The sequence below is a fragment of the Sapajus apella genome, unplaced genomic scaffold (genome assembly GCF_009761245.1).
Source record: "Sapajus apella isolate SASKATOON/1434 unplaced genomic scaffold, GSC_monkey_1.0 scaffold17, whole genome shotgun sequence".
Taxonomy (NCBI): Eukaryota; Metazoa; Chordata; class Mammalia; order Primates; family Cebidae; genus Sapajus; species Sapajus apella.
The window spans coordinates 6,966,584-6,990,701 of NW_022436957.1; the positions used below are offsets into that span (position 1 = coordinate 6,966,584).

Consider the following 24,118-nt stretch of genomic DNA (forward strand, 5'->3'; position numbering starts at 1 on the left):
AAAGGGAAAGAAGATCTCCCAGTAACCTGGAAGCTTTAGAGATGCTTATCAACTGACTCAGCCAATCACCAGCCAGTTTGCCTGAAGAATTCAAATAACAGCACACTGCCTAGAACATAGCACTCAACAATTGGTATCACATTGTTATAGTATTGTTTTGAAAGAGGATATATAGAGGATTCTATGGTTCTGTTTGAGAAAAAGAAATGCTCCATTGATAAGGAAAAAGCTCATTGTTTAGGAAGACGCACTGCCAATTCAGTTGGCCAGGCATGTTCTCAGACCAGTGATGAAGAAAGTATTAATAGCTAAAACACCAGACCCTGCCCTCGAGCCTCCAGTCTAGCAGCCAAGTCTAGCAAGACTGATGGATTACAAGAGACCAGAATCAATGGTGATATTGTTGAATGTTTAGGAGAGCATGGAGCACAGAAGTGACAAAGGGGGATACCCAATAGCTTCGAGAGGAGTCAGGACAAGGTCTGAGGCTATGCCAGGTGCCACATGCCCAGTACACATTCTTCATTAATGGAGTTGTTGACAGATATCTGAACACCAACTACATAACCAGTTTTCACATGAACAAAAACTCAAAGAATAACTGTACATCTTCAGTTTTCCTAGCACTGGTGTCAGAGCAAATACTGGCCACCTTACCCTCCTCCTAGCCCGAGGAGCCGGTTCCGGGGTGTTTGGGGACGTTGACTCATTTGGTGTTTCTGAGGTTGAGCTGAGAGATGAGTTACTGCTTGAGAGTTCTTTGTTTTGTCTTTTATTTCCAAATGGGAGGAGGGAAGCCACAAAGTCAGATGCATCTTTCTGCTCGTCCCTCTGCAAGTCCTGCTTGAGTTTATAGGCCCTGTCATTTGCAATGACTTGGGATAAGGGCATTCCAAATGCTTGTGGGATGAATTCTGGAATCAAAAAAACAGACATTCACTTTCAGAGACTGACTGGACCATTGAAAACACTCTCATTTATGTTTAAGAGCTAAGTAAGGACAGACATATTCAAAGAAACGTTTTCTGAAGAATTGACTCATCAATCAAAATACGAAGGTGACATTTGTGCTTATCAAAATGGCTCAAGTTTCCATTTCAATAAAGAAAACTAGTATTTATAAACACACATCTTAGACACCTAGGTCTCTACTTTTTCTCCACATGTCTCAAGTCTGTCTATTCATTCAAACAGGCATTTATTGAATGTCTACTACATGCCACAACAAGCTAGTCAATGGGAGGTGCAAAGCTTATAAAAGGTACAGTCCTTTCTCCTGAGGTGTTCAGTATAGGGTCCAGCCCTACAGGGTTCTGTGAGCCCCTCCCGGCTGGTGTGGAGACGAGAAATTGTAGAAATAAAAGGCATAAGACACAGAGAAAAGAGAGTTTGGGCCCAGGGGTCCACTGCTACCCAAAGCGCAGAGACCAGCAGTGGCCCCAAACACCAAATGCCTGAACACTCTCTCTCACTTTTATTGAGTTGCAAATCTGGGGGCAGGGTAGGTAGGGCATGGTCTTGGTGGTCGGAGACTGGGGGCACGGTAGATAGGGCGTGGCAGTGATAGGGTCAAGTACATCACGTGTCATTCAGGTAGGGGCTCAGGAATTTCGCACCTGAAGTAAGGTAAGGTGCATAATGCATCAGCACTTTTTCCACACTTATCAAGAAAGAACTAAAACATTAAGATTTATATTACTATTACTGAATATCTTTTCTAAGTAAAAAGGAACCAGGTGCAGAAGCAGAACATAACAGTAGACATGGAACGTGACCACTGAAGCACAGCATCACATAGAGACAGTTAAGGCCCTGGATGTCTGTGGGCCTACCTGACAGCTGTCAGGCCTTACCACAAGAGCATGGAGAAGCGGAGTTTTCTCCAAACTTCCCCAGGAAGGAGATGTCTCGGCCATTTTGGACATCTCCTTCCCTAGCTGGCTAAGCAGCAGGTGCTTTCACAGCGCTGGTGCTGCCGCATAGCTGAGGCGCCCTCCAGCAGCCCTTATGGAGCGTGACAGAGAGCTTAAAGCATCTTGCCTTAGTGTCATTCATTTCACAATGTCACCCCAGGTTCACACTTCAAACCTGAGAGGCATTAGTAAAAGAATTAAGATCACCTATGAATAACTAAGATCACATATGAATAACTAATAACTACTACAGTTATATTTCTAGTTACTTTCTTCTTCATTATTTATATGGAAATAGGCTGAGGCCTTTTGCTCCTGCCTCTGCGCTTATGGGATCTCCCCCCTACATTCAGAGTGTGGGTTGGGGTGAAGGAGTAGAGAATCAGAAATGCAAATCATGATAACAGAGTGACTATCAGGTGTTTTAATAGAGAGATGCATGAAGCTAAGGCTGAAATTTAGTTAACTGAACACACTTTGAGGTTTCTAGTAAGACTCAGCATGTGAAATAATAACCTGAGAGGCAGAAGAGCAGCTTGGGAACTGCTTGGGAAGATGTCCGCTCTGTTTTCATTCTGTTCCTCATCCCCACATTGTATTTTCAGCCAGCTGGTTGGGACTGTAACTCTCGTGATCTACACTCAAGCCACTCTGCTCGCCACATGCAGAGTGGGATACTAAATATCTGGTGGGAGGCCCAGGAAACAATTTGTTAAATCCTCTAGTAAGGACAATTTGGGGAAAGGGGCATAGTACAGAAATTGATGGCTTTTTTTTTTTTGGAGACCTGCATATAGTTCCTTTCTGAGTTTCTATCATAAATCTGTTTGTATACATGTTCCTTGGATCCTTCAGGCCAGGCGTTTTATTGGCAATATTTTAGATTCATGCCGAAAGGCACTAATAATAGTCAAATGTATTATTCTTTTTAGACTCCAAATTAGGTTTCCTAGCAGCAGTAAGTTGGAATCTAACCTCTCCATTGTTTTTATAAGCCCTATGGATGAAACTAGAATGATCAAGGGAAAATAATTCCAAGGTTGGTTGTTCTTTGAAAGAAATGGCTAACATTAAATCAGGTAGAAGAACTTTAAAAGGCCAAGTCTATATTAAAAGTAGAAATGCTACTTGAAAAGCCTGAACCTCTGGTTCTATCAAAACATGCAATTTATTGTGAAGTAAAAAACAAAACTTTTTGGAATTTTCAGAGGATAGTTGCCATTCTTTAGCAACAAGCTAGGTGATATACGGTAATAAAAATTAATTCTTTGAGTGATCGATGTGGACAGTGTAGTGAGGTATAATTCTCACTATTGATAATAGGCTGTGTCTACTACTAGCAAAATTAGAAACCAAAGGGCATAGTACCAGACCTCCTGTTATGCACCCTGCAGATATATATATATATATATATATATATATATATATATATATATATCTTGTCTGTAGAAATAATCAAACATTACTTTTCAAAGGTTGGAAAAGTCTAGAAACATGTGGATGGTAAGGCTGACAGCTACATGAAATAACAGAAACAGAGGGGGATAGTAAGAGTGAAAAGAACATTGATAAATGTAGCAAGTGACACATCTGCTCAGGTAGGCATATGCATGGCAGGGATTTACTATAAGATGGGGACTATTGAGCCCTTTCCCAGTCATTTTTTCCATATAAGGAAAACCAACCAGGCTCATTTACAGACTTCTTATACCTCCGGTGCAGATCTTCCCCACCAGCAAATAATTCTGCCTCCTGTTTCAGGAGAAGAGCAACCAGTGGGTACAAAGGCTCCAACTCTTCACACCTGCTGTACCTGTGCCTTCTACCACCTCCCTTTGCATGATATGGAGGTATGACTCTGCATCCTGCCAGCCTTTCTGCCTCTCCTTGGTTCCCATGCTCTCCTAGCTCTCCTACCTGCCATTCAACTATTGATAACTTGAAACCATGGATAATGTTGTACTGTACTCAAGAGTTCAAAAAATTACCCTAATACTCTTAGAGTATAAGTAGGGTTCAGCAATTGCTTTCTATAAGGGGCCAGAGAGTAAATATTTTAGGGTTTGTTGACACGGCTGGGGCTTAGGAGGGCTAGGATGCAAAATGATAAGGTGCTTGCATTCAGCATGCGGCAATCGCGGAGTCAGCATGCAGACTGAGCATTTCCTTCTATTTTGTGGCCTAGGCGATCAATTTGCCTCACTCTAGCCTCCACCCTATTGGCTGGTTGCACAGTCTTTGTAACAGCTACTCAATCTGCCAGTCTAGCAGGAAAGCAGCCACAGACAGTAAGTAAATGAATGGGCATGGCTGTGTTCTAGTAAAGCTTTATTTACAAAGACAGCTGGTGGGCCACCCCTGCTATAAATTACATCTTCTTGTGCCTGTATCTTCAACCTCTTTTTTCTACTAGATATTTTATACTAATTATGTTCAAGCAGCTACTTCTTAAAATAATAAATAACCCTCGACCCACTCTTTTCTCCATAGTTTACCCCCTTTCCTTTTGCAACAGTTAAAATTCTCTGAAGTGTTTCCTTTACTTTCTGGCCTATAACTTTCTCAACTACTATTCTTTCCTCATTTCATCCCATCTAGCTGATACCTCCATTGGATTCTAAAGCAGCTCCCTCCAAGTCATTGCTGTCTTCAGGGTCATTAAATTCAGTGTTTTTTGACAGCTCTGTTTCATTTGCCCTTTCTGCAGCCTTTAAGCCTGACTGACATTCCCTGAAATGCTCCCTGTCCTTTGCATGTTGGATATACTAACTGGGTTTTCCTCTACCTCTATGGCTACATTCTTGACCATTTTTCTGGTTTATCATCTTCTACCTGAGTTTTCAATGTGGAAGGTCCTCAGAGCTCACTCTTAACCTTCCTCATCACTCTGGTCTCTCTCTGTAAGTAATAGCACGATGCCCATAACTTAAACTTTCATCCGTAGAAATTTCACACCTCACTGCTACCTCTAGCTCAGACCCCTTCTTTGAGCACCAACCACTTCTTCCACCTTCATATCTGGATGCCCCAAAGGGATTTCTTATTCTTTATCTTCTCTTATCATGTCTTACTCAGATTTCCAAAAGTTTGCCTGTTCTTCATGTGGAAGAACCAGAAATCTGAGAGTCAACCTTGATACTCCACACCTTATATCCCATTTTCACTCCATAATCAAATCTTTATCATATCACTTTCACATTATCTCTCTCTTCCATCCACTTCTCTCCACATCCACCATCACTCTCACCCCAGTCCAAGGTACCATTATCTTTCTCCTGAACTTCCAAATCAAAAGTTGTGCTGTGACCCAGAACTGTGTGAGCTGGCCCCTTCCTAACCTCAGAAACTACACACTCCCTGGTTCTTTCTTCTCTTCTTATCCTAGAAGTACTAGCACTCAATGACAATATTCAATACATGTTCTTTGAAATTTCTACATAGTGAGAATTGATGCTTGATATGCTATTTAATATGGAGCAAAATTAAGAGTTGTATGAACTATTTGTATATAGTGTTATTTCACAGCTCACATACAGTAACATACCTAGACAGTGAGGAAAATAAAACATAATACAATATGATTTCACCATAAAGAACAGGGCCAGAATTGAACTCTTTCCAGATTGTATGTTGATAAATATATGGCATAATCTGAAAATGTCCTGGAAGGGGTTGGGGAGTACAATCTCCCAGAGTTACATCATACTAAAACCTATTCACCATGTGATCAGTTTAGGAAGCATATTAATAAAACAAAGTAGCTATATTTAAAATTACTTACCCCTCTACCCCAAAACACTGATTTCCTTTTGACACAAGAAAGAAATTTCCTGAAGTTCTGAAAGTCTTAAAAACCCTTTTGGTTACCAAGAAATATAACTAAGAGAAATTAAGGACTTGGAATTATTCTGCATGAGAATACATTTCTGAACCAGTGTCAATCTTGAATTAATTTCCATATGTAAATCAAAAGTCACATGGGCACCGTGTAAGTGGCATGAGGAACACAGGAATGTCACATGATACGCTATATAACAAGGCAATTAAATAACATACAGGACATGATTCATTCTGATGAAATCAATTAATATGGTAGCATATCCACCATTTATGAATCACTATTAGGAAAGCAATTCGATTCTAAAAGGCTGCTTCTAGTTATTTTTAGATGACCTAACTCAAGAGATCATTTAGAGTTTCCTGTTTTCCTTCTTTTACTCTTGGATTCAAATGATCATTTTTAACATGTGCAGCTGTTACAAACTTAAATGCTAATATCCAACTGGAAGGAAATAATGTGAATAGATTACATCTGTGCCAGACCAGCACAGCGCCCCTCCCCTCACACCTTGGTTCCCAGGACACCGATGTCCTCCCAGTGCTGACATAGACAGGGCTTTATGTTCTGAAAAGATGCCATATAATTAACCTTCACTTAAGCCTAGGATACTTTGTTTTTAAACATTAATGCCACTTTTAAAAAGAAAACCTTTTTTTTTTCTTTTGCCATGAAGCCTGATATTTCTCCCCTTGGTTGAGTGGGTGATATGTCTTTTCTTTGGAACCACCAGGACCTACCTTCCTTTTCCCACTTAGCTACCATTGAGGCAGTATAGAACATTGCAGAGTTTTCACTGAGTCTATGTAAATATGATTTAGTTAAAAAATGTATAATGGCCCAGTATGTATTGGTCAGTTACTTCCCTGGACCTTCCTTCTCTGTTAATTCAAATTCTTGCTTCCTGCTGTTTTGTGTATAATACATGCAAGCAAACATACATCTCCTTTTGCTGAGGGAACATCTATCTCCTCCTGCAAAAATGCTCATTCTGCTTAGTCTAGTCAAATGGACACCTTCTGAAAAATCACTTAAAGTCCACATTAGATGTGTTTAAATCCCAATATCAATATCATCATCCTAGAATAAATCAAATTTAAAAGAGAATGCATTATTAAAACCAACCTGAGTGATCCCTTTAATATGCTCTATATACATATGGAAAATCGCTCTGATCTAGAGATGTAAAAGTGCTCTACTGCAGGAATAGAATGAGCAAAAACTCTAGTTTACAAGAGCAATGCTGGCTCCTAATATTTAGGTCATTACAAAAATAAGGACACAAACATTTCAATCAATTAAATATAATACAATTTATCAGACTATAATAGTTAGCTGGACAACCCTTTGCCTTCATTATTCCAGCAGTAGATTCTGCTGTGACAGAACATGCCCTAGTGATTATCCTAGTTAATATGAATCAGAGTTCTTATCCTAGAAGTTGCATATTAGAAGCTCTTAAAAATACCCATGCCTGAGATATCCCTGCAGACTCCCTGGGTGGGGGTCTTAGAATTTTTAAGTGATTCTACCTTTCCACAAACGATTCTACTGTGTAGTTAGGGGCTGAGATCACTGACACTTTCATCTTCCTTTTTCTAATTTGAGGTAAACATTTAAAATGTCTGAAAATATTTGGGTTGAGGGTGGTGTTACTGACATCTAGTGAGTAGAGGCCAGGGATGCTGCTAAACATCTCACAATGCACAGGACAGCCTCTACCCCTGATAAATATCCAGTCTAAAATGACAACAGTAGTAAGGTTGAGAAACCTCACTCCAAAGGAAGTAAAACAATGGTTTTCCATTCTTTAGAATTCTTCATCTTTTTTTAGTCCAAAGAACCAAATGTCATAACAGCTCAAGATATAGGTGTAGAAACTGAGATCAATGGTATGGAATAGCTCCTGTCTAACACTGATACCAATGCATTTTTTAATACCCTTGGTTTCATTGCCTTCCATTACTTTTAAAGCAGAAATTCAATCATTACATAAAAGGACTCCAAGATGAGATGTGTATGGCTGTTCTCATTCAAGACTCTTTCACTGTGTCACATAAAATGAAAATAAATGCATATAACTGTACCATTCAGCAACCACTTCATAAGGGACCATAAAAATAAGCCACAAAAAGCAGGGCATGGTGGCTCACGCCTGTAATCCCAGCACTTTGGGAGGCTGAGGTGGGCAGATCACAAGGTCAAGAGTTTGAGACCAGTCTGGCAAACATGGTGAAACTCTATCTCTACTAAGAATACAAAAATTAGCTGGGCTTGGTGGTGTGTGCCTGTAATCCCAGCTACTCGGGAGGCTGAGGCAGGAGAATTGCTTGAACCCGGGAGGTGGAGGTTGCAGTGAGCTGAGATCATGCCACTGCACTCCAGCCTGGGCAACAGAGCAAGACTCTTTCAAAAAAAAAAAAAAAAAAAAAGCCACACAAAATGGTACTATGTCAATGTGGCTCAGGCATCCATTATGTGGGCTTGAAGAATATTAGTTTTAAATGACCATAAATAACTCTGAGAGAGTGGCTAAAATTTTAGTTCCCTAAACAGATGCAGAAGGGGACACAAAACAGTATGATGAAAGTAAACAATCCCCAAAACATATGAAGCAAAAGATGAGCATACTGTGATCTAACATAAAAATGCTGAGAATGCACTTATAAGTGGGAGCTAAACATCGTGTTCATATGGACACAAAGAAGGGAACAAGAGACACTGGAGCCTACTTGAGGGTAGAGGGTAGGAGGAAGGTGAGAATAAAAAAACCACATATTGGGTACTATGCTGATTACCTGGGCGATGAAATAATCTGTACAACAAACCCTAGCAACACACAGTTTACATATATAACAAACCTGCGCATGTACCCCTGAACCTAAAACAAGAGTTAAAAAAATATTGACAGCCACTGACTATTACCTAAAGCCCCTGGATTTTTAAAAAGAAAAATACTTGTTAACTCAACTGAATATCTGTTCTAGGAATTCTTAATTTAGGGGGTGATGGGGTGGGCACTGGGTGAGTTTCGGGCCTTTGGTAGAGCATCATTGTTGTCAATGATTCTTAAAGGACTCTGTGACCCCCAAAATATTAAGGGCATTTGCTTTAACCTATCTTGGCTGAGGCAATGTAACAAAGTAAAATGTAAGCATTCAGGTTAGTTGCAAATAAATATTTTTCAACTGGGTGAAAAAAAATGCTGAGAATAGCCTATCTTCAATAACTCATGAGGATGAGACTGTTTCTTTCCAGTAGTCATGGTAGGTGAATTCAAACTCTCATTCAACTAACCCTGCCTGTCTGGATTTGCCAGACAGCTGGTTAGTGTTAGAGATGCTGTCCCTGGCTACTCAACCCAAATCCTCTTTATGCATAGCTGATTGGTTGAAATCATAATTGGAACCATAAACTTGGCCGAGGTCAAACTCTCCTCAAACCAGCTGAATTCATCAGTTCAGTACAGTGCTATTCAAACACAGAAGAGTAGACCAAGACAGCCCTTAATGGCATTCCATTGTAGAAATCCAGTTTTCATAACAGAGTTGAACCACGTATATCTATGCAATTCAATAAACCTGCCAAATTTAACCATTATGCTCCATGGTAGATGGATTTGCATTAGTTACTTTATCTTTTACCTTTATCTTTGTTTTTCTCCTTTCCTAGTGAATCCAGTTTCTTTCTTAAAGATTTCTTTCTCTTTTGTCCATCTGTAAATATTAAAAGAATGAGAAGTTATAAAGATAAACATACAAGTGATACTTTACAGTATCAATAATTATATTTGAGCAAAAGTATGGATTTTCTCTTACTTCACTTATAATTTGTCATTTTAAACAGAGTGACAGCCCTGAGAATACATGAAAATCCTGACTTAGATAGCACATATTGTCAGAATTTTGGTGTATATTCTTGAATTTCCTTTCAGTTATGGAATGTATAGACAACTTACCTCCTTTGGAAGTAATTTAGCATTGACATTTAGATAGGCTTAACTTTACTATGACCTAAGTCTCTTCCTCTCCTCTGTGGTTATATAACTTAATGTTCATCTTGAACCAAATCTCCATGAAAAGAGAGTTAACAGCACGTATAGCTTTGACATTCATGAGCTAGATGAGTATAACTGGATAAGAAAATGGATTTGGAGGTACATAGAACTTAGGTCTAACTATTGCACCATTTACTATGTGACTTTGGACAAGTCTTCTTGTCCTCATCTATAAAATGGGAATTTCGCAAGGTTGTTCTGAGAATTAAATGAAACAAGTATATGTAAAGCACTTAATAGAGAGCCTGACACAGGTCAGGCTACTTTCTTTGTGGGGCATTCCACAGTATAGCTGTACTGTAATTTAGTTAACCATTCCTCCATGGATGGACATTTTAATTGTTTCTCACTGTTCACTATAAGAAATATATTATTTTACAACCTAGCATTGGCTACAAATGTACTTAATGTGTCTGTTTAATTCACCAAATAATAAAGATGCCACTCATGTCAGTGGGCAGCTGCAATCAAATTCCTGGGATGTCATCATAAAATATTGGCATTCGTCATTGCCAGAATGCATTTTGAGGTTATATGTAACTGTCAACTTAACATGTGGGAGGTGTGAATTCAAAATCTACACTGTGATCAAATAGGGGACATGTAGACCATGCTGCAAGGAAATGTATAGTGAAAAAAAATGACTAAGAATTATTTGTGCAGGACACACTAAAAATGTAAAGAAAGAGGTTCAGCCCAATACATTTAAAAGCAAGACTATAATATCAGGAAAAAACACAGTAACTATTATGAAACAGAAATGAGCATTCTTGGTATCCTCACAGTTGTAGATGTTCCCAACTCTACATTTTTTGGAGGCAAAAGAACATCACAATATAATCAACAGGCACATTCAATCCTTCCTTCTTTTCAAAGACTTCAAAAATCACTCTTCTTCCACGCACACACAAAAATAGCTCATAAGAATCTTCACTCTTGTAGTCACGCAATTTATATAGAGGAAATTATGTATATCAGTTTTAATGTAATGTAATTGATGGCAAGAGCCATCAGTCTCTCCCATTATGTATGTGCTCATAGATATGAACAACATCTAAAAGACTGGAAATCATAACAAACAGTCTCTCAGACAACAGTGTAATTAAATTGGAACTCAGGATTAAGAAACTCACTCAAAAACGCACAGCTACATGGAAACTGAACAACCTGCTCCTGAATGACTGCTGGATAAACACCAAAATGAAGGCAAAAATAAAGATGTTCTTTGAATCCAATGAAAACGAAGACACCATGTATCAGAATCTCTGGGACACATTTAAAGCAGTGAGTCGAGGGAAATTTATAGCACTAAATGCCCACAAGAGAAAGGAGGAAAGATCTAAAATTGACACCCTAATGTCACTATTAAAAGAACTAGAGGAGCAAGAACAAACACATTCAAAGTCTAGCAGAAGACAAGAAATAACTAAGATCAGAGCAGAACTGAAGAAGATAGAGACACTAAAAACCCTTCAAAAAATCAATAAATCCAGGAGCTGTTTTTTTGAAAAGATCAACAAAATAGACTGTTAGCCAGACTAATAAAGAAGAAAAGAGAGAAGAATCAAATAAATGCAATAAAAAATGATAAAGGGGATATCATCACCAATCCCACAGAAATACAAACTACCATCAGAGAATACTATAAACACCTCTATGCAAATAAACCAGAAAATCTAAAAGAAACAGTTAAATTCCTGGACACTTACACCCTCCCAAGACTAAACTAGATAGAAGTCAAATCCCTGAACAGATGAATAACAAGGTCTAAAATTGAGGCAGCAATTAATAGCCTACCAACCACAAACAGTCCAGGAATAGACGGGTTTATAGCCAAATTCTACCGGAGGTACAAAGAGCTGGTACCACTCCTTCTGAAACAATTCCAAACAATACAAAAGAGGGAATCCTCGCTAACTCATTTTATGAGACCAACATCATCCTGATACCAAATCCTAGCGGAGACACAACTGAAAAAGAAAATTTCAGGCCAATATCCTTGATGAATGTCGATGCAAAAATCCTCAATAAAATATTGGCAAACCGAATCCAACAGCACATCAAAAAGCTTATCCATCACGATCAAGTTGGCTTCATTCCTGGGATGCAAGGCTGGGTCAACATATGCAAATCAATAAACATAATCCATCACATAAACAGAACCAAAGACAAAAACCATATGATTATCTCAATAGATACAGAGAAGGCCTTTGACAAGATTCAACAGCCCTTTATGCTAAAAACTCTCAAACTAGGTATTGATGGAACATATCTCAAAATACTAAAAGCTATTTATTACAAACCCATAGCCAATACTACTGAACGGGCAAAAACTGGAAACATTCCTTTGAAAACCAGAACAAGACAAGGATATCCTCTCTCACCACTCCTATACAACATAGTATTGAAAGTTCTGGTCAGGGCAATAAGGTAAGAAAAAGAAGTAAAGTGTATTCAATTAGGAAAAGAAGTCAAAATTTTCTCTATTTGCAGATGACATGATTGTATATTTAGAAGACCCCATTGTCTCAGCCCAAAATCTCCTTAAGCTGATAAGCTTAAGGACCAGCCTGGCCAGCATGGTGAAACTCCATCTCTACTAAAAATACAAAAATTTGCTGGGTGTGATGGCACACGCCTGTAGTCCCAGCTACTCGGGAGGCTGAGGCAGGAGAATTGCATGAACCCAGGAAGAAGCAGGGGTTATAATGAGCCAAGAATGCTCCACTGCACTCCAACCTGGGCAACAGAGCAAGATTCTATCTCAAAAAAAAAAAAAAATTGAGTGAATGTGTGAACATATTAATATGTAAACTTTCTCAACATAGAGTAAAAGTTGGAGGCCAGACTCTGGAAACAGACAGGCTGGTTCCAGATCTGGTCTCTGACCCAAACCAAGATCAACCGTGCTATCTCATTGTGCCCCCATCACTCTCTCTGCAAAATGAGAATAATAGGAGTACCCATCCAGTAGGCTTGTGATGAGGACTTAATGAATTAGTTCATTAAGCACTTGGAACAGGGCTTGTCATGTAGAAATCTATGCATTTTTACTCAGTGAATAGAATGCAAAACTTTGGGCTCCTGTTGATTTCCTCACACTGGATACTTCCCCTGGGACATACCAAATTGATACTCCAGGTGTAAATATTTCCAGAAAGATTTCTGATACTTTTTCTACATTAGGAATTTCCACATCAATGGCTTTCGGAGTTCATCCATGTAACCCTGGATTCACACAAGGATATTGCAAGGATTTCACAGAGGCCAATTGTTTGAAAGAAATCAATTTCCAGAGCACCATTTTCCTAACTCAAACTGCTCTTTTCAGGGGAACTGTCACTGTGATTCAGTCAGGCCTCATTAATCAATGACAGCACAGAGGAAATCCAACTCATCACATTCTCCAGCCACTTCTAATTCACCAATCTGGGATTGCTTGAAGCTTAGATGGAGCCTGTTGTCCTCTATAATAACATTAATAGCACCTCTTCACTTTCAAGGACAGTGTGTTAAATTTGAAGCTTAGGAGATTTTAGCAAGAACTCCCTAAGATCATACCCAGTTTTGTGAATGTTTACATATGTTTTTCTGGGGAGACATCTAAAAATGTTCACAAGATTCTCAAGAGAGTCTATGGGCTCAACAAGATTGAAGACCACTATTTTAGAGGAAGAGTGGACCCTGCTCCACTCCAAGGCCAACTCCTCATTCTCTCATTTAGAGCCTCTCTCCTGCATACTTAAACCTTGATTTTTCAACTCAAGTCCTTCAGCCTACATCTATGCTTAAGTCTGAATCTTCATCTGTAAAATATCTTCCCTTTAGCAACTACCCTGCCTTCTTTCTGTTCTTCTGGCTCTACTTCCTCAAATGCTAAGTACTTTTCTACAAATTACTGTCTGTTTTTTTTTGCTCTTTCCACTCCAGCAAGTCCCTGATGATGGTCAGTGTCTAATGCAGTGTATACATTCTAATTCTGATATAAACTGTGTGTGTGTGTGCATGACTTGATATTTGGATAGCAATTTATGACAGAAACATCCTCCAGTCTGACTCTGAGTCTTTTTATAATTGATAACTGAAACTATTACTTGAAGCTCTTCCTTCCTTTGGACTTGATCACCTCATTCTTCACCTTTTCTTTTCCTATCTCAGGGTCTTCCTTCTCAACCTGTTCTGTCGCTTCTCCTCTCCATGCAGCAATTCACTGTATAAATACTATTGAAAGAATGAATGGATGGGGACTGGTTTGGAGAAACACTATTGCAAGCTTGGCTCTGCTTCTGACTGGCTGCCTGACTTTGAGCACCTTCCTAAGCCTGTCTGCATTCAGTCTCCTTGCCAATATCATGGGGAGATTGAGATGATAACACATAGAGTGTCCAGCACAGAGTAGATGTTCAATAAATTAGTTAATCTTTCTCCCTGCAGGCAATTGTTGTTTCTCTTAATGACACCCAGTGTTTAGATGACCATCGTGGTGTTGCAAACTCTTAAACACATCTCTCTTTGAGGTCTCTTTACAACTGGAGACTTACTTTTCCCTTTGCTTACCAGGCATCTACATCTGAACCTCCCATGAGCACCTCAAAGGTCACAAGTGTGGGTAGCCCCGTACCTGTCCTCTAAGACTTTCTTTTGTAGTCTCTGCAGCTACCCACTCTTCTGAACCAGCCACCTCAAAGTCATTCTGTAAACCTTCCATTTGGTGGCTAATCCCTTCTCACATGTAATTGGTAAAAAAAAAAATCCTTTTGATTTGATCTTCCTCTTTGTTCTCACATCTCCATCTCCATGGACACTGCTACAGTCCAGACCTCCACCGTTTTCATTTAAGAGTGAACATTGATCTAGATGGTCTCCCAGCCTCTAGTCTCATCCTGTTTCATCTGACGTTCCCCAGTGCTGCGGAAAGTAGCAGTTGCCAATATCATGTGGGAATTGATATAACACACTGAATGTCCAGTGCAGAGTAGATGCTGAAGAAGTTAGTGGATCTTTCTTCCTGCAGGCGAATATTGTTTGTCTTATTGACACGCAGCATTCTGATGATCATCATGATGTGGCAAACCTCCTGGAAGGTGTTACATCATCTTCCTAGAAACTACCTCTTCTCTCCCATATGTAAAATCTTTCAGTTACTCTCCATGATCTAGAACAAGGTTGCTCACCCTAGCACTGTCGACATTTGGGTCAGTCTTGGCTGTAGGGACTGCCCTGTGTAGTGTAGGATGCTTAGTGGTATCCCTGGTCTCCACCTGCTAGATGCCAGTACCCTGCCCTCCTCCCCAGGTGTACCAGCAAAATATAGACCTTGCCAAATATCCCAGGGACGGGGCACAAAGTTGCCTCCAATTGAGAACCACTGACCTGCAAAAGTAAAATCTATATTCTCTCTTGGTTTATAATATACCACATGATATTGTACCTAAATATCTTCAACTTTATCTCCTGAACCTATAACTCACACAGACCCTGACATCTCTTACAGTCCTACAGAAAACTTATTTTTTCCAAGTATACTCCACCTTTTATGACTCCCAAACTAAAATGCCCCATTTTTCTAGTTTTTGTCCCCATTTTCCACTGGAGTAACTTTTTGTCCTTATCCTTTTAAACTAATCTCAGATACTTTCTCCTGTTGTAAAGTCTTCCCTATCTACACTATAAATAATCTGTCCTTTTTCCCTGTGGCTTCCATATCACTTACCATCTATTGTAGCACCTGTCACTGAAATTTCTTCCGTTCACAAATATATTTTACCCTGACCACTGCTACCACCTACTTACAACTTTTTGAGTTTAGAAAAGCGATTTTATATACTTAGCATGTAGTACCATGCCCAACACATACTAGGAGTTTTGACAACTATTAGATAAATGAATAAGGGAATGGCTGAATGAGGGAATGAATGAGGTCACACCTTCCTCTCCCTGGCATGGAAATATGCTGCATGTTCTGCATGCGGAGTGAGTTGCTGGCTTCACGTCAAGGGGGAATCCCCCTTTAAGAAGTGGATATGAGCTGCTGTTCTCCATGTTACCTGAAATCCCACCTGTTCCTGAAACTTGCTCTATTGAGACATGAGTTTCAACTTGATGCAAGAGAAAGTTGTTAAAATTTATTTTTTTATTCATTGATGATCGCATCTGTAATGTCCCAGTCATAAAAATAATCTTATATTTAACAAACCCCACTCAGAAACATTCTGTATGGGGCTCTGCTTAGCATCTTGATGTGAAATTCATACCTAAGTCTATGTTGGCACACATCAAATTAAACTTGTAAGTATAAAGGAAATCAGAGTGTCCTTGGCCTCCCAAAGCTTAGATGATCAGCAGTTTCTAAATGACGTTCCTTGAAAGTGAACTTTGATTTTTTAAGCACTGGGCATGAGGCTGTAATGAAAGGCACTGATGATATTTAGATGATTTAGAACAGCACAAGCTGATGTGCCATTATTCAGCTTGCAGGATACATTTATCTTCTGTAAGTAGTATGAAACACCTTTGTTTTTATGTTGGTTCTATTCCTTTAAAAATTATAGGTTTTGTCTTGTTATATTACAGTCATAGTAAACTATTATGGATATCTCCAATTACAAGAAGCAGCTCATGAAAGCAGGCTGGGTTGGTTTCACTGAGGCTCCGCTTTATTTCTATTGGAATCATTTTATGCACACAGCAGCATATCAAATAGGATGCACCAGAGGATGATTTTAGGAACTTAGTTTAAAAGCCCTCTCAGGATTTTACATACATTTTAAATAATATTCAGCTAAACACATAATCACATTTCTCATATATTTTCAAAAATCCCATGTGGTTAGAAATTCCTGCCACATTTCCCTGTTTTGAAAACAGAATGACGTTTAATTAAACAGTCCTGAAAAATACCTTCTTTCCTGACTTTATACTCAGGGGAGTAATAAAGTCCCCATTTCAGAAGATGAAATAATACACTGCCTGCTCCTGTTCCAGTTTTCTGCCTCAAATGTCTTCCTGGAGAGGCTTCACATATGCCAGCCTTCTCAAGGATTTAAGAGTATTAAGCCAAGAGTAGATGGTAGCTAGTGTTCTTTGAACTCACTGTACTTGTTGATATTCATTTTTTTCTAAGTTGGCCAGGTTGGTCTTGAACTCCTGGCCTCAGCAATCCTCCCACCTCGGGCTTCCAAAGTGTTAGGATTACAGGTGTGGGCCACCACACCTGACCTGGTTGGTATTGATTTTTAAAAAGTGATTTGCTTATCCTTGTTAATTTTCTGTCTCATTGATTTGTCTAATATTGACAGTAGAGTGTTAACATCTCCCACTATTATTGTGTGGGAGTCTATGTCTCTTTGTAGGTTGTTAAGAACTTGCTTTATGTATCTGAGTGCTCCTGTATTGGGTGCATATACATTTAGGAGAGTTAGTTCTTCTTATTTTATTGTAACAATTATGTAATGCCCTTCTTTGTCTCTGGATCTTTGCTGGTTTAAAGTCCGTTTTATCAGAGACTAGGATTGCAATCCCTGCTCTTTTTTGCTCTCCATTTGCTTGGTAAATCTTCCTCCATCCCTTTAATATCCCTGCTTTTTTTTTTTTTTTTTTTTTTTGGCTCTCCATTTTCTTGGTAAATATTCCTCCTCCCTTTATTTTGAGTCTATGTATATCTCTGCATGTAAGATGGATCTTCTGAATACAGCACACCGATGGGTCTTGAATTTTTATCCAATTTGCCAGTCTGTGTCTTGATTGGGGCATTTAACCCATTTACATTTAAGGTTAATATTGTTACGTGTGAATCTGATCCTGCCATTGTGATACAAGCTGATTGTTTTGCCTGTTAGTTGACATAGTTTCTTCACTGTGTCGATAGTCTTTACTATTTTGTACGTTTTTGCAGTGGCTGGTACTGGTTGTTCTTTCCATGTTTAGAGCTTCCTTCAGGAGCTCTTGTAAGGCAGGCCTGGTGGTGACAAAATCTCTCAGCAATTGCTTGTCCATAAAGGATTTTATTTCTCCTTCACTTATGAAGCTTAGCTTGGCTGGATGTGAAATTTCTTTTCTTTAAGGATGTTGAATATTGGCTCCTACTCTCTTCTGGCTTGTAGCCTTTCTGCTGAGAGATCCGCTGTGAGTCTGATGGGCTTCCCTTTGTGGGTAACCCGACCTTGCTCTCTGGCTGCCCTTAGCACTTTTTCCTTCATTTCAACCCTGGTGAGTCTGACAATTATGTGCCTTGGGGTTGTTCTTGGGGAGTATCTTTGTGGTGTTTTCTGTATTTCCTGGATTTGAATGTTGGCCTGCCTTGGTAGTTGGGGAAGTTCTCCTGAATGATATCCTGAAGAGTGTTTTCCAGCTTGGATTCATTCTCCCTGTAACATTCAGGTACATCGATCAAACGTAGATTAGGTCTTTTCACATAATCCCTTATGTCTTGGAGGCTTTGTTCATTTATTTTCACTCTTTTTTCTCTAACCTGCCTTCTTGTTTTATTTCATTGAGTTGATCTTCAATCTCTGATATCCTTTCTTCTGCTTGATCAATTTGGCTATTGAAACTTGTGTATGCTTTGCGAAGTTCTCATGCTGTGTTTTTCAGCCCCATCAAATCGTTTATGTTCTCCACCTTAAACTTCATATGGAACTGAAAAAGAGCCTGCATAGCTAAGACAATCCTAAGCAAAAGGAACAAAACTGGAGGCATCACACTACCTGACTTCAAACTATATAACAAGGCTACAGTAATTAAAAGAGCATGGTACTGGTACCAAAACAGACATACAGACCAATGGAACAGAACAGAGGCCTCAGAAGTAATGTGACACATCTACAACCATCTGATCTTTGACAAACCTGACAAAAACAAGCAAAGGGAAAAGGAGTCCCTGTTTAATAAATGGTGTTGGGAAAACTGGCTAGCCATGTGCAGAAAGCAGAAACTGGACCCATTCCTTATATCTTAGAGCTTCTTCACAGCAAAAGCAACAATCATTAGAGTGAACTGGCAAACAACAGAATGGGAAAAATTTTTTGCAATGTACCCATCTGACAAAGGGCTAATATCCAGAATCTACAAAGAACTAAAACAAATTTACAAGAAAAAAACAACCTCATCAAAAAGCGGGCAAAGGATATGAACAGACACTTTTCAAAAGAAGATATTTATGAGGCCAAAAAACATATGAAAAAATGCTCATCATCACTGGTCATTTGAGAAATGCAAATCAAAACCACATTGAGATACCATCTTATGCCAGTTAGAATGGCAATCATTAAAAAATCAGGAGACAACAGATGCTGGAGAGGATGTGGAGAAATAGGAATGCTTTTACACTGTTGGTGGGACTGTAAATTAGTCGAACCATTGTGGAAGACAGTGTGGCAATTCCTCAAGGATCTAGAAATAGAAATTCCATTTGACCCAGCAATTCCATTACTGGGTATATACCCAAAGGATTATAAATTGTTCTATTATAAAGACACATGCACACGTATGTTCACTGTGGCACTATTTACAATAGCAAAGACTTGGAACCAACCCAAATGCCCATCAGTGATAGACAGGATAAAGAAAATGTGGCACATATACACCATGGAATACTATGCAGCCATAAAAAAGGATGAGTTCATGTCCTTTGCAGGGACATGGATGAAGCTAGAAATCATTATTCTCAGCAAACTGACACAAGAACAGAAAACAAAACACTGCATGTTCTCAATTGTAAGTGGGTGTTGAACAATGAGAACACATGGACACAGGGAGGGGAACATCACACGCTGGTGTCTGTTGAGGGTGGGGGACTAGTGAAGGGATAGCAGGGGTTGGGGAGATTGGGAAGGGATTAACATTTGGAGAAATACCTAATGTAGGTGACGGGGATGGATGCAGCAAACCACCATGGCACGTGTACCCCTATGCAACAACTTGCATGATCTATACATGTACCCCAGAACTTAAAGTATAATTTAAAAAAACACATGATTTTTTACCTGCTTTCCATGAAACCTGGCATGCTATAAATAGGTTGTTTCACTATATGACATTCCATATATTTACCATTAATTCAAATTAATTGGGATTCCAATAGAATGGCTGAAACAAATCGAGTAGAACATTTACTACACCCCTTTAGACAGTATTATGTTAGGTTGAAATATTTTCTACACTGGCTCTATCTATGGGTCATTGCATCTAGCTATTTAGATGTCAAGGAAATGTAATTGAACTAAAAATCCTAGTCCTTGAGAAACAGGCTGTTTTTGTTTGGCTTGGCTTTTCACCTGTTGGCTCCTCATCTTTGAGGTTTGCTCTGACAGCTCTGAAGCTTGGGTAATATCCAACAATACACAGAACGTTTGGAAATAATTAGGTTGTGTGATATTAATACATTTCCATCCTAAAAACCACAGTTTTAAAATATTCCTATTGTTTCCCCTGTCCTCTGCTCATTTGACAGTTACCAGGAGTTTGGCAGAGGGGTAGAGAAGTGCATATGTTGTCACCTGCAGCTCTGCTGCCTCAATAGCCCATATTAGGAATTAGCATGGTGTAGATTAAGTACAACTACACAGTAGTCATCAATTTCCAATGTTATCAATACATTAGAAAAGGGCTTTGATTTCCAATTAAGTACTGAATGATTGAAAGAAAAATGTGTTGTTACAGATTGTTGAGAAACAGCTCTGCCTCCATTTACTCTTTCATTAAGAAACAGGGATAAGAAATATTGTGATATTAAGATATCTAGAATTTGGAAGATGTGGAATCATCCTGCCGAGGCCAAGGGTAATCCAGAAAATAAGCTGTGATTCAGACTCTGGTGTGCTTTGTGGATGCCATGGGTCATCCAGGAGACTTGTTACCTGGATGATGAGGAACCACCAGGGAGGAATTCATTCTAAGGTTAAAAAAAGTGTCATCCTGGCATAGTGACTTTGACCCAGTTCAAAAGCCTGGGTTGTTGAAGAGGAGCTAAATTCTAGGAATGGTGTGTTTACAGTGAGTGCTGTGTTTCCCAGATTTTCCCATCCATTCATAAGGATCTGAACATTTTAGAAAGAGAGAATGAGAACTCAGAATAAGAGTTGAATGAGCCACTCACTGAAAGTGAAGTAGGAGGTTAGCTGAGCAGGTCCGTGTTGTCCAAACCCTGCACTTTCCAGAGAAAGGTCTGTTCTTTGACAGCCTTCCAGGAGATAAACTCCAAACCCTTGGAATATCCCACCTGATAATAATGTCTTTGTTTATCTAGAGCTTTGAGTTATGCTAGATAGTTAATGGTAACAATGTGATTTATAGTGGGGGCTTTGGGCCACCTGTATCAGTCTGGACCTCTGGAGGGGCTGGCAACTAAGTTCAGTCATGCAGACGGTCTGCCATGCTTATATGCCCCAGTAACCACACTGGATGCCAGGCTTGGGGGAGCTTTCTGGGAAGCAATGCTCTGCGCATGTTTCCTCACCTCATTGCTGGGAGAATTAAACATTATTTGGTTCCATTTCCAAGCTGCTGAAAAACTGTAATGCTGTTGGGGATAAATCAGTAATGTAGCTTAAATCCAAAGGAGGAATGTTGATTGTGTAAGTTTTGTAGAATTTTTTTAAAATGTTGATGGAAGAAGGGAAAACCAACTATGTAGAAAAGGGAGCCTTTATTATGAACACACAATTCTCTGAAACAAGTGAAAAAATACCAGTGTGAAATAAAAGTAAAGAAAAAAGAAACAATTCAGGTGTCACCACATAAGATTATGTTTAATCTTACATGTTACACTTACATGTTTTATTTTAGACAGAGCCTTGCTGTCACCCAGGCTGGAGTGCAGTGGCATGATCTCAGCTCACTGCAATCTCCACCTCCTGGGTTCAAGCAATTCTTGTGCCTCAGCCACCTGAGTATCTGGGATTACAGGTATGCACCACCACACCTGGCTAATTTTTTCTGTGTTTTTGGTAGAGATGGGGTTTTGCCATGTTGGCCAGGCTGGTCTGGAACTCCTGACCTCAAATGATCTGCCTGTGTCAGCCTCCTAAAGTCCTGGGATTACAGGTGTGAGCCACTGTGCCCGGTCACTTATATGAAACATCTGACTGCATTGCTGTATTCAATATATCTGAATATGTTATACAGAAAAGTGTTTTGAAAGCCCAATGAAAATTAATAACCAAATAGAATACTCTACTTACAGTCATTTTTTACTTACCTTTATGATAATTTTGTTTTGTAACGTGAAAAAATAGATCTGTTGTTCATCTTGTCAAAAACATTTATGTGTAGAACTGTATTTTAAAATAAGCAAGTACAAAAGAGAAATAAAGTGTGTGAATATTTTATTATCTCTCAAATTAGCCTTACTTGAAAAGACCATCACTCCATGGCCAATGGATCTACTTGATCCTGAAATAACTGTGAGTGGAGTGTGTCTGTTACTATCAGGAGGCCAACTCTATGGCAACAAGAAGAAAGGCTTTTGACACCCCTGGGATTTCTATGGCCAATTAAAGTGGAAAGAACCAGCAGGAAACCAGTTGACATTTTTTGAAGAAAGAAATGACAAGTCTCTCAATCAGAACCTTTTAGTCATCATTTCTTGAAAACAACTATACGTCATACAGTTGCATGCAGGGAAATAAATGATACATACTTTGTAAAAGAGTTTGGCAATTAGCAAGTGACAGTGATCATCCCTGAGAGTTATAAAGGAAGGGCAGTCTAATAGTATAGTTTTGTATTTGGGGCAGTGTTTTGATAGAGGTGTTTGAGCAACATACATTAAGCAGAGGCAGGCACATGAATGGATGGCTCTACTGTCTCTAAATCTATCACCACTTTCGTGACACTCCTGAAGCATATCTCTTCACTGCCTGCCAGTTTACTGGAGTCCTTGCACAACTGTAGTACATCCATCAGTACAGACTGTTATTCCTGCTGAATAAAAGTAGTACAGAGGCCGGGTGCGGTGGCTCACACCTGTAATCCCAGCACTTTGGGAGGCCAAGGTGGGTGGATCACCTGAGGTCAGGAGTAAGAGACCAGCCTGGCCAACCTGGTGAAACCCCATCTCTACTGAAAATACAAAGAAAAATAAAAAAATAGCTGGGCGTGGTGGTGGGAACCTATAATCCCAACTACTTGGGAGGCAGAGGCAGGAGATTCACTTGAACCTGGGAGGTGGAGGTTGCAGTGAGCCGAGATCGCGCCATTGCACTCCAGCCTGGGTGACACAGTGAGACTCTACCTAAAAAAAAAAAAATTGTACAAAATAACAGGACAGCCTGTTATACTGATTGAAGTTGTTAGTATTGAGGTTCAAAGAGGAATCTGACTTTTTTTGTCTAAATTAAAAATAGTAAGCATGGTACATAAATTAATGCAATTCTTCTACCTGTGAACTTCTCTTATAATAGTCCCTCAAAAAGCAGGAACTTGAAAAGAATAATTCAGCCTCATAGCTGAAAGGATTTTAGTGGTATTTTTTGACATTTTGTTGGCTTATAAGTGAACCATGCCACAGAATGCAATGGACAAAGGGACATTTCTTTTGCCGTAGCATCTTTGACAAGTGAAATTCCCCAGTTAGACTATAAATAAAAACAGCTGTGAAATTTCAGACAACTTCCACAAACTAAAGATGGGTCAAATTTAAAAATGAAACAGTTATTGTGAAGTTTACGTTCCTCCAGCTTTTAAATATCATTACAAACAATGTAATAACGCAATTTAGACTAAGAGTGGTTTTTCAAAAGTGAAACCAGAAGATTCCAACATTAATCTAGAAAATTGATTTTGGTGTGGATCCTTTGCTACTATTATTATTAAAAAACATGTAGAGAAATTTTTTTTTCTATTAATAGAACTATTAAGTTACACATTTGATTAAAGCCATTTTAAAGTAGACTCACAAATGGAATGAGATTGAGAGCCTTAATACCTATTGAAAAGCCAAGTTTGAAAATGTTAACAGTCTATCATTTGAATAGAAGTCATTTATTATTCAGAGCACTCTGAGATGTTGTAAATATTTTATAAATGATACCACCAGCCTCATCTTATGAGAGTTCAGCCAGCAATGCTCTTTAAAAAATCTGGATGAATTAAGTGTAATTTGTTCAAATGCAAAACAGAAATGGAGATAAGTTATGAGAACAGTTTTTTTTTGTTTGTTTGTTTGTTTGAGGCAGAGTCTTGCTCTGTCACCCAGGCTGGAGTGGTGGAGTGGCATGATCTCAGCTCACTGCAGCCTCTGCCTCCTGGTTTCAAGTGATTCTTCAGCTTCAGCCTCCTGAGTAGCTGGGACTATAGGAAAGCGCCACCACA

At 39.1% G+C, this 24,118-nt stretch overlaps 1 protein-coding gene and 1 long non-coding RNA gene across 2 annotated transcripts in view; one reads left to right on the plus strand and one right to left on the minus strand.

The window, feature by feature from the left end:
* The window catches only part of ARHGAP6 (Rho GTPase activating protein 6), a 539,651-nt gene that overhangs the window by 50,619 nt on the left and 464,914 nt on the right, over positions 1–24,118 (minus strand). Inside the window, exons 3-4 of the mRNA XM_032285896.1 lie at positions 9,396–9,467; positions 658–914 (exon numbers count right to left, since the gene is read on the minus strand). Coding sequence (XP_032141787.1) covers positions 658–914; positions 9,396–9,467 — 329 coding nt within the window. The remainder of the gene's footprint in view (positions 1–657; positions 915–9,395; positions 9,468–24,118) is intronic.
* LOC116556650 lies at positions 1,466–1,728 on the plus strand. Its single transcript, XR_004271109.1, has 2 exons — positions 1,466–1,505; positions 1,548–1,728. It is a non-coding gene; the product is annotated as an uncharacterized LOC116556650 (long non-coding RNA).